Below are 11,239 nucleotides of genomic sequence, written 5' to 3'. Positions count from 1 at the left end.
ACCTATATCTGTTGTCTGGGGAGTGAGCTTACAAGTGGAGACTTGTCACTCCACACAACCTCCAACAACACTCTTGAATGATGCTTTGGGATTTGCATATAAAAAAGAAATATGCCTTAAAATACTAGTGAGTTTGTGGCTGCCCCACCCCCACTGCCAGCTGAGCGGATCCCAGGGTGTCTGCATACATGTGTATGAAGGAAGCATTGCTGGTGCTAGTGGTGGAGGGGAGAACAGCAGATGGCAGGGCTGTCCCCATCATGTCTGCTTTGGGGAGAACAATGCATCTCTCAGAGTTCTCATTAAGGAGGGGAAGGGGATTTCACTCCACGGACAGCTGGCAGGCAGCGTGCCTTGCACCCGCCCCTCTCCCTCTATGTCCACACAGACACACACTCTGCAATTAACTGGCACGGGCCATGGCTTAAATATTTACCAGGCACATACAAACAATAGGCGGCACAAGGAATAATGATTAATCCATGCCTCAATTATATTAAAACTTGTTTTCATTTCTATATCACCAGTTTTTTTTCTATATCATATTTGCTTGTTATGATAGTTATAATCTGTTGCCAGTTGCTGCTGAATTAGTCCAATGAAGTGAATGCACTGTAGCCTATAAAACATTTAGTAACCACATAGATTGTAATTTTACCCGTTGGACTTTGAAAACATCTTATTTTACTGTGGTTTACTCTTTGTGATTAAATTTTTGACAAACTTCACCACATTTTTTATGAAAGGAGGGAGGGAAGCAGTGAGAAAGACTGTATTTACATATATGTGTGTATGTGTATATACATGCAAGTGTGTGTTTGTTTTGTCATTATGTCTGGGACATTTTTAGAGTGAGACAGGAGGAGACATTTTGGCCTAACCCATTTTTAAAAATTTCTTGTCTCATGAATCAGTTTTATAATTTAATGCACCGGTCAGCATGGCATCCAAAATGAAAAATCCATGTGATATCATCCCTATAATATTCCACTCTGTTGATACATGTGATACTCAGCGGTAGGGTTACAGTGCCAGTGGTCTTTTTTTTTTTGTCCACAATAACATTCAATCTCCCTTAAACTATGAGGGCTTTTGCTCCTTTAACTTACATGGGACCTGTAAGGACTTTCTATAAGTACAACAAAACACAAACAACAACAACAACAAGCTGTTTTACATGACACAGGCAACCAGCTGAGATGGTGGTGCTGTCCTGAATCCAATTTCTGCTTGCCCTGCCCCCCTTGTTTCTGTGCTCTGCTTTGATCCCAGAGGGACTTGGAGCCTTTGCATTCCAGGCATTCCAGCCGCAGCGAACAATCGGCCCTCAGTTATTTATTAGTGCAGTGCGCGCTCCCTCCTGCTCAGTCTGCTGGGAGAGCTCACCATAGGCGCACACACACTCACACACACACACACACACCGCTCTTCCCTGCGCCCTGCGTACATGGCATAAAGAAAGCCTCAGACTTGTGGGAATTGTTTATAATAAGCCGGAAAGACCTTGAGAGATTACACCGCTTCAACAGTTTCGTGTGTGATGAGACAATAATTTGGTAAGTAGCCCTAATTTTGTTCCCCGGTTTTCAGATTTATCTGTCGCTATTGACGATTTTCCACGCGGTTTGCTTTACGCGTACACAAGTTTGTATTCGGATGCCTATCTAGACGTACCCATGGCACATATTTTGCATGGCATAGTGCTTAGAGTAGAATCAAGAGTTTCTCAGCTCTGTGTAGACGGGGAGATTGCTTTTTCTGTGATAAGGATTATTTTTGAATAGTTTGTTGGTAAAGGGCATCAACCTGTGCAGTGCAATTCCGGAATTCCTTAAAAATCAACCATTTCAAGCCACTCTTACAGGATGACTGCAAATATGAGAGTAAAACACACAGTGGCATCATTATTAACTACCTGTGGATCTTTGTTCACAAAACGGCAACATTTTAGAGTATACAGTCACCTGTGATATAAATTAGATATTATAAGATTAAAATATTCATTGGACAACAGCAGATAAATAAATTAAATAGTGTTTTTTATTATTATATAGTATTATTATTTTATTGTTGAACAGTTTGCTTCATGTTTTTTGTATGACCATGTTTTATATTTTTGATGCTTGTGTTAAATGATGAAATTTGTTTATTTATTTATTTAAGTGTGTGTGTGTTTGTGAGTGAATCTGGGAAACTTCTGAGGCTTTCCTAAATATTTGTAAAGTCTACCTGGGTGTCCTTGTATAACTAGAGATATACTATTTATTCTAATTGGCCAATGGAATGGACTCGGCACTGACATTGTCATGATTCCTTTTTTTTTTCCAGTATCAAAACGACCATCTCCCAACTGCTTCTTGCTCATTTCCCATTGAATGAGATGCGAACTGCTGAGGAGTCTTCAGGAACGGTCCTGCACCGTCTCATCCAAGAGCAACTCCGCTACGGGAACCTGACTGATACCCGCACACTTCTGGCCATCCAGCAGCAGGCCCTGCGTGGAGGCAGCAGCGGCGGGGGCACAGGTAGTCCCCGCTCTTCTCTCGAGAGCCTCACTCAGGAGGAGTCTCAGTACATCCAGATGTCAACCAGGCAGGAGCCTCAGGGCCAGGAGCACCAGGGGGATTTGCCTCATTCTGAGAGCCCAGTGTGTCATCTGTACCAGCTCCATGGAGAAGAGTTGCCCACCTATGAGGAGGCTAAGGCCCACTCCCAGTACCTAATTTCTCAGAAGGGGCAAGCTGAGTTGGAAGGCCCTGGTGTGGACATTATGGGCAGCCAAGGTGAGGGTCAGTGGGACCTGAAGCGGGAGCACACTCGCTCCCTCAGTGAGCGGCTCATGCAGCTCTCTCTGGAGAGGAATGGACCTAGAGACAGTCTTCCAATGAGCTCTTCGCACAGCTATCCACTGCTGTACAATAATCTCACGAACTCTGTGGCACCTGACAGCCAAGGGGTCCAACAGTGCCCGGATCAGCGTGGCCCACCCCCGGACTATCCTTTCTGTGTCAGGCTTCCTGGGTATATGCTCAGCCGCTCACAGGAGCATGGACATTACTACAAAGAGCCTCCTCCTCCTTTCCACTCACAGCATCACAGGTAGTCACAATAGATTGAAGCTTACCATTCTTAGTGTGGAATGGTTATTAACCTTGACTCCTCACTTAAATCAACACAACTTGTCTGTTATTGCTGCTTTTCACTAGCTGGTCTTTATTAGAGTATCAAATCAAATATTGCTATGGCTACTACGCAGGACAACACTTTTTCAGACCATGCCATTTGTGGTTTTCAGCAGTGTTGTAATGAATTACTCATGTCTCCTCTCGATAGGTATGTGTCTGCTCAGCCCCAGGTGGCTCACAACAATATGTACCGCACAGTGAGTCCTGCTGTCGCAGAGGTATTCACCACAGCCACCAGCAGCTCCAGCAATAACTCAGTGCAGATGGACGCGTTGATGCGGGAGAATGAAAGGCTCAGGAAGGAGCTGGAGGTCTACACAGAGAAGACAACCAGGCTACAGAAGGTGAGGGAGGTGGACTAATACACTGAGTTATTGGCTTACAGAGGGTGTGGAAACCATAAAACAATAGGTATTTGCTGTTACTGCATATTGGAGCGATAAGCCATGATGCAGTAAAGGAATACATGTACAGAAGGGATCACAGTGATTTGTCCTCATGGAGGAGTCACTGCGACATAGACACATTTTCCCAAATATACTGCAACCAAACTTTTTATTTCTGTTTTCTGGGAATTTTCAAAAATGTGCTCTACCAGTTAGGAAGCATAATTCAGCCTTAAAGCACTCAAAACAGTCATGGCTAATCTTCCCATTCCAGAGTCTGGAATGCCTACAACACATCCTGTTCCCTTTGTCTTTCAAAGCATACTGGCATACTGCCATGAAAGGAGATAAATGCCCTGACACCTGGGACCTGTAAGAGTTCACTAAGGAATGTTGATTCCCACTTTTCAGTTGTGCATAGTGTGAAAAAGCCATTTGTCTGCAGGCTTACACAGTGAAATGAAAATGGCATTTTTAGATATGAGTGATCAGATTCACTGATATACTGCAACATAAACCACAGTCCAAACAAATTGTGATACTTCTACCATGGAAAGGCCTTTAAATTCTAATTTTCTTTTTATATTTTTATTCCAGCTGGAGTTGGAGATCCGAAGGATTTCTGAAGCTTATGAGACTCTGATGAAAGGCTCTGCCAAACGGGAAACTCTGGAGAAAACAATGAGGAATAAACTAGAGGGGGAGATTAAGAGACTGCATGACTTTAACAGAGACCTGAGAGGTATGACCACATTCATCTGTTGGAGCATAGCTCTCCTCATTACTCACTTCATGCCTTGGAATTTGATTGAATGTATGCAAATGTCATCATTTATTTATTTTCGTCTTCTAATTACAGAACGGCTTGAGACAGCTACCAGACAACGAGCAGCCAAGGAAGCTGAATGCACAGACCAGAAACAGCATGTGTTTGCTAAACTCCTCGAGCAAAGTGAGTTTGTAACTGCATTCATTTGTACAAGTCAAATGTCCTCTATCATTTTGCAGTCTCTTCACTAATGCAGACTTATGGCAGAGGAAGGTACAAAGAATTCAGGATCTATTTATTGGGCCTGATTTGGCAAATCACATGGTGCTGTTAAGCATTTCACAATGGCAGGGCCATAGTTTAGCCAGGTTCGGTTTCCTACTACTTTGAGGTATAATGTTGTGAGCCTGGGGCTGCATATGGGGACACAAATGGCTCTCCTTCTAATGTTAAGAGTTGCTCAGCCATTTTTCATCACAGCAGTAAATGTGGCCTGGATTCCAGAAATTTTTTTTAGGTATATCAGGCTGTTCTTGTGTTGGGAATGCCCCCCCCCCCCCCCTCCTCCCAACACACAGTTGCATAGCTGCTGACCTCCCTCCTCAAGGGGAACTAATAAGACTAGGACTCCGGGGCATCCATTCCCAACTCAACATGACCCCTGGCTAGCTTACTTTCCTTGTTTGGGCATTTCTTTACCTCAGGGTTTGAAGTCATGATTAGTCATTTGTGAACAACTCTTTTTCTCCTCCATGCAGGAATGTGTTGGAGGTTAAACCCACCTAAACTCAGTTTTCATCACCTTTCGTCAATTTACAGAATCCCTTTTTAGGATGATATCTGAATGCTGTGAACTTACCAGTGCACTTGTAGTATCAAACTGATAGAAGTTATATGATGAAGAGAAGAGAAACGACAAAAACAAATGCTTTTCTGAACATTTAGTTGGTGGTTGTCTTATGGTGTTCACCGGCTCTGACAAATCAGAGTTACATTACGCTATCTGGTGTAACAAAATATCAGAGCTGTTCTTTGAATACATTTAGAATTGAAGTAGAAAGTATATTTGCTCAAGGCTTCAAAACCTTTTCAGGAGTTTTCTAATGTGAAGTAATTCTTTTTTTCCTTCAAACATCTTCTCAATCTGCTGTAGTTACATAATCAAGCCATACTGTTCTGGTACACATTACCCCGTTGGAATGATCATTGCATTTTTCTGGGAATTTAAAACGGTCTCGAGTGAGGCATGAGTTCAGAAATATTGTTCTCATAGTGTGTGCTTCCTTAAACAGTTATCTGGCCACAGCAGAAGCAAAACGATGTGTGAAGTACAATCGTGGCATGTGTAGATTATACTTTTTTTCTTCCTGTGTGGAATGCTTCAACTTTATTATGAGATGCTTGTTTACTTCATGTCCTTAGAGGCATTCCAGAGCTTTTCCCAGTACAAAGCTATGCCTGTGTGCGTAAGTGGATAAGAGGAAGTCTGCATTCCCTCCACAGGCATGCATTCGTCTTGTGTAATCACTCTCCTTTTAAAGTGGCACAGGAGACAAACTGGTTTTTAGTTTTCAGAAGTTTTCATTTAAATTGAGACTAGTTTCGAGTGAGTGAATCTAAAATAGTTTATTTTTATATGATTAATTGTAACAATCATGACTATTGAACGGTATCTTTATATTTTAAACATGACTCATTTTCAGTTTAGAGGGCAGAGTCAAATGGACTGCTGTTTTAATGTTAGCTGTGTAAATGTTTCTTGTTGAGTCACATTATATCCTAAAGGTAGTTCCCTAAGGGATTGTTTACACAGCAGCTGGATTGACTCCATTCTTTTAAAATGAGTTCTCCTGATTTGAACCCTTCTTCAGCGTTACAGTGACCTTAGGATTAGAATTTCCCAGGACAACAGGCAAACATGAATATTTTCATTTCCTTCCAAGCCTTGCAGCTTTCAGGAGCATGTGAATACTTGAGTTTGATGCATTTCTCAACACCATTCCCTTCTCTTTTTTTCCCCATGTCAGATGAGGAGCAGCAGCGAGAGCGTGAACGTCTGGAGAGACAGATTCAGCATTTGCGTGTGTCCGGGGAGGAGTGGCTGCGGAGACGGGAAATGCTCGAGCAGGCTCTGGCCTCAGCGCAAGCCCGCAACCAGCAGCTGGAGGAAGAACTGCAAAGGAAGAGAGCCTACGTTGAGAAGGTGGAGAGGCTGCAGAGTGCCTTGGCTCAGCTACAGGCTGCATGTGAGAAGAGGGAAGCCCTGGAGCTGCGCCTGCGCACGCGACTGGAGCAGGAGCTAAAAAGCCTTAGGGCACAACAGGTGAGAAAACCCCCAGTATTTAGATTTGTGTATCATATTTATGTCTGCAGCATAGATTCTTTTTTTCTTCAACCCTAAAGTTCCCTCTGTTGCTTTGTAGGGGAAGGCTCAGAATCAGGCAGCTGACCCCCAGGCTGCAGAGCTGAGCTCCTCCACTTTGCAGCAACAGCTTAGGGAGAGAGAGGAAAGGATCCTGGCTCTGGAGGCAGACATCACCAAGTGGGAGCAAAAGTACCTGGAGGAGAGCACCATGAGGCAGTTTGCCATGGATGCTGCTGCCACTGCTGCAGCGCAGAGGTACCTTTGAATAAATATTTGAAACATTGGAAACATCAAACAAATGCTGTTGTAGTGCATGTTAGTGATCAACAATTTTAACATTTGTGAAAATCGTTAATTCGTTAACATTTTTCTGTTTCTCCTTTAACAGAGATACCACCATCATCAAACACTCACCCCGGCATTCACCAAACAGCAGTTTCAATGAAGACCTGCCATTGTCCAGTCACAGACACCAGGAGATGGAGAACAGGTACACATCTTTCTACATTTGAGTGCGCAATCTGAAATTTTCCGTGAGTTCAGTGGTTATATGCCAGTTTATGTCTACTGAGTATATGTGCACTCATTCTGTATTTCTTGTACATGTGTTAAGGATCCGGGTGCTGCATGCCCAGCTCCTGGAGAAGGATGCTGTGATCAAAGTGCTCCAGCAGCGTTCCAGGTGGGAACAAGGCAAGCTGGAGAAACAGGGGCTGCGGCAGGCCAGGTCGGTTCCCTCCATCAACACTGTGGCCAGCAGCACAGCAGACTGCAGCACCGAGGGGAAAGGTGAGTGCAAGAGTTTGGAATCACAGTTCAGCTGGCAGACAGAGCAGTGTCGCCAGACAGAATGTGCACTTTCTAAATTAAAAAAGGAGTAGGAGATAACCCTTTCGTGTCCCTCAAATAGATAACATGTTTTAAAACTGGAATGCATATCATCTCTCACTCCAGAATAGCATATCCAGAATAGTCATGGGAAATACTCAGAGCAGATGTTTGGAAGTCTACATTTGTAGATGTAAGCCCGTAATTAAACAGCTTCCTCTTTTTGACTGCGTGTGTAGGGAAGAGCCTCTCAGATGACCAGACAGGTGCTGCTCTGCTGTTGCCACAACCCTGCGCAGTGCCTAAGGTCCCGAGCCGAGACTCCAGCACCCAGAGTGATGTGGCCTCTCAGGAGCCTGAGCCCACGGTAGAGCCTAAGAAGCTGGTGGCCTCTGAAGCAGTCTCAGCAGCAGCTTCCTCCGGTGTGTACATTGTTTCATTAAACAACTCCCTCCTCAAAAAAAAAAAAAAAAATCCACATTTAGTATCAGAAACTACATTCATTTAAAAGTTTGCCCTTTGATCCCTGCTATTTTAAACTGTAACCAAACCTACCAAACCATAACAGCTTTGCAAATGGCAATGCAGTTTTATTTGCTTTAGCATACCAAACCTGTTTTTCTAATGTGCTCATTTTATTTTTAATGCAGACAACTCAGAGGAGCCAAAGGCACCACTCAAGACATTCAAGAACATCAACTGCTCAGACACAGAGGCAGTTGAAATCCTTATTTGAAAGGATAAGAGGGTTGACTACAGCTCGTATGACTGGACAATGATAGTCAACGCAGACAGTGGCTTCCTGGTTGAGAAGCTGAGCGTGTCGCTCTACACCTGGCCACAGGGAATGAGCAGGTGGCTGTCCTGTCTGGACAGAGCTGCCGAGGACATCATCTCCCTAGGAGTCAGGCAGTTTCTCCTAAACCAGCATGTGTTACTGCACAGGAGAATCCTGAATGTGTCACAGTTTGTGGAGGAGAGCTGAGCTTTCCTGTACTTCAAAAATTCTGAACTTTGCCACTTTTCCTCACAAATCTGAATTCTTCACGGTACCTGTTCTGCATTTATGATAGAAATCAGGCTGCTTATTTGCATATATGTCGAGCATTTAATTTGTTTTTGTTTTTTTTTTAGTTGTGTATTTATATTTATAACTGCTGCTCATAGTGTGATGTGACTGTATGAATGAAGAGATAGAGAAAAGGATCCACTCAGTTTCTCACTTCTGGCTTGCTCTTAACTTTTTTTCGTTGACGTACAAATGACTCACTTTCCTGGATCAAGTACGCAAACTGTGTATGACTGTGTGTGACTGTGGTTCTCCAGAATTGCCAATAGCGTCCACATTACTGTCTTTTCTGAGACCAGTGGCAGTTGTCTGAAAAGTCATTGGAAGTATCCTCTACTTGTTTTCATGCCATATTTTAAGATTATTCTGTTTAACTTGAGTAAACACTAATTTACTCAGCATCAGCATTCCCCAACCTAAGGTAACTATGTGGATGGTTTGTTCTTTTTAAACGACATCTGGGGGTCTGCTGACAGCTCAGCAGAGGATTTAGAGGCTCTGAAGGTGCAACCTGCAGAACATGCCTCCATGTTGTCTAAAAAAGACTACGAGAATTGATAGTGTTTCACAACTGTCTAGTTTTCATGATCCCTGGCTAATGTTTTGGGCCTCAGATGGCTACTGCCCAGCATTCCGACCCCCTCTGCCGACATGCTGGAGCTAATCTTCTCACATTCCTTGCTGAGGGAATGCTCCTGTTAAAGAAAAAGGCTATCTAAAGTCTGACCCCTCGCCCTTGTTAAAATGGCACGCATTCTCAACATGATTCTTTTCTGGGTCTAGTTATTTCTTCTGAGCCATGATAGCTGGTTCTACCATGAGCGTCTAAATTAACGAGAGGAACACGGAAATGGTCAACTATATTTGGCCTGCATTTGCCATTCTATTTGTTGTCGCCAGAACTGTGTTATATTAAGCCACGCTTTCTTCGCCATCGCTCAAGTATCTTACACTTCTGCACCGTGAATGTCAGTCTTCTATTGAATTCTTCTTTTGTAGTTCAGCATCGGTGAACGCTGTTGAATGTAGACCAGTCTGTTGTGGGAATGCCGGACTGATTTGTTGGGCTTTATTTAACTGGAAAGTGCAAGGATTCAGATTTGCTCTCCTAGAGGGGGGAATACTGCCAAACACCAGTGTTCAGCTGTATTATTTCTGTAAGGAATATTCACTGACAAATAGGCATAAGAAAAGAGTGTCCTGGATTCCCTTAGGAACCTGATGCATGATCCCATTCAAAACTGTTAACATTAATCTAACATTCTTGTTTGTGTTAAGATCTCAAAACCTCTACAAAGTCAGTCTCCTGTTTGTTGTCAGTGGAGCAAGTGGAGATGATATCACAGACCTGAGTATTGGTTGAGGTCCAGCAAATACCATGTGAATTCCTACATTGGACTGGTATTCCCCTGTATGGTTTTTAATCTTATTTTCTCTCATAATGCATTTGCTGGTCAATGCAGTATGTCAGATTGGGTTACTTGTTAAAACGCCCTTCACTGTTTGGACTGTGTTTACATAAAGGGCTGTTTGAAGTGAGAGAGGTTAATATATTTTGTAGTTGTGTTTTTTTTTTTTTCATTTGTACATTTGTATTTGTTTTCTTTTGTGATGCCAAAGACTTACACTACTTTTAAATTATAACTGATGTCGTACAAATACAAAAGGTTCTATTAAGATGCCTTGCTTCAGCTGGTTGACCCATTTTGATGTTGCTGTGAACTTTTGTAATGGAAAATTTTGTATATGCCTTTACCATTTCACATTAATAGATTAAAATCCTTAATATATGTCTGATGAAAGACTTCTGACTGTTTTTTCGGGAACATCATGTTACATTTCTGTAGTATTTACCCCTTAATTCACTGGCACAGTGTAAATCCTGACGAGCTGTTTCATTGGTCTTAATCAAACAACTGTCTCATGACAGAGAAATGTCAATGTCATTGAACTGGAACCTGTACTTTGTACACTGTTTGGTGTACGCTAAGCCACTGAAAAGTACAGTTTCACCCACTAAAGTGTGTGCACAAACTCAAACTTGTCCAGACTCACAATAACAATTGTCCTGCTAATATCATTGAAGAGTTTAATGAAAAAGGGATTATTATATGGCCCACTTCACTTAATGCAATAACAGATGCAGTGCAAACTTCAAAAGCTACCTACCTACCTATCTATCTATCTATCTATCTATCTATCTATCTATCTAATTGTTAATGGTGCTGTTCATCAGTACCGTTCATCATTAGTTTGTATCTTATTAGATCAGTAGCAGTCTGCAGCCATTACATGCAGTTTGCCTGCTGTTGTTGCGCTGGCGATTTTTCAACAAGCTTTGACTTTCAATGTAAATATTTTGCCTTCTTTGCTCGTCTCAATGAGTTTGGGATGGCATTCCATAAATGCCACACATGTCTCCCTCCTGCTGCCTTTATTTGTGGTAGACGAGTGCCACTTTTCTCAGCTCAGAAAATCCAGAATGTCACATCACAAGCGGTGAATACCATTTCAGAAACGACATGTGTGACCTGGCAAGAATGATCAGAATGAACAGATCTGAGATATTTCATCCAGCCAGTGAAGCCAGCGTGTCTTTGACAAGGGCCCCCATCCCACTCTTAAGTGAAATTGGTG

The 11,239-nt window shown here is 42.7% G+C and overlaps 1 protein-coding gene across 1 annotated transcript; it reads left to right on the top strand.

The window, feature by feature from the left end:
- The first annotated feature begins 1,388 nt into the window (after positions 1 to 1,388).
- Positions 1,389 to 10,400, top strand: amotl2a (angiomotin like 2a). Its single transcript, XM_030050275.1, has 11 exons — positions 1,389 to 1,556; positions 2,329 to 3,099; positions 3,334 to 3,529; positions 4,169 to 4,313; positions 4,431 to 4,523; positions 6,368 to 6,663; positions 6,764 to 6,960; positions 7,094 to 7,195; positions 7,319 to 7,494; positions 7,773 to 7,955; positions 8,184 to 10,400. The coding sequence occupies exons 2-11, from the start codon at positions 2,381 to 2,383 to the stop codon at positions 8,267 to 8,269; spliced, it is 2,193 nt and encodes a 730-aa protein (XP_029906135.1). The 5' UTR covers positions 1,389 to 1,556; positions 2,329 to 2,380; the 3' UTR covers positions 8,270 to 10,400.
- Positions 10,401 to 11,239: the final 839 nt, after the last annotated feature.

Source organism: Myripristis murdjan, chromosome 4 (genome assembly GCF_902150065.1).
Source record: "Myripristis murdjan chromosome 4, fMyrMur1.1, whole genome shotgun sequence".
In the NCBI taxonomy this organism is placed as follows: domain Eukaryota; kingdom Metazoa; phylum Chordata; class Actinopteri; order Holocentriformes; family Holocentridae; genus Myripristis; species Myripristis murdjan.
This window is presented reverse-complemented; position numbering and strand designations above follow the sequence as displayed.

What these genes read in the sequence shown, in the direction of transcription:
- amotl2a (XM_030050275.1), top strand. Translation starts at nt 2,381, where the DNA reads ATGCGAACTGCTGAGGAGTCTTCAGGAACGGTCCTGCACCGTCTCATC. An exon ending in CACCAGGAGATGGAGAACAG is followed by an intron (nt 7,196 to 7,318) that starts GTACACATCTTT and finishes ACATGTGTTAAG; the next exon opens with GATCCGGGTGCTGCATGCCC. An exon ending in CTGCAGCACCGAGGGGAAAG is followed by an intron (nt 7,495 to 7,772) that starts GTGAGTGCAAGA and finishes CTGCGTGTGTAG; the next exon opens with GGAAGAGCCTCTCAGATGAC.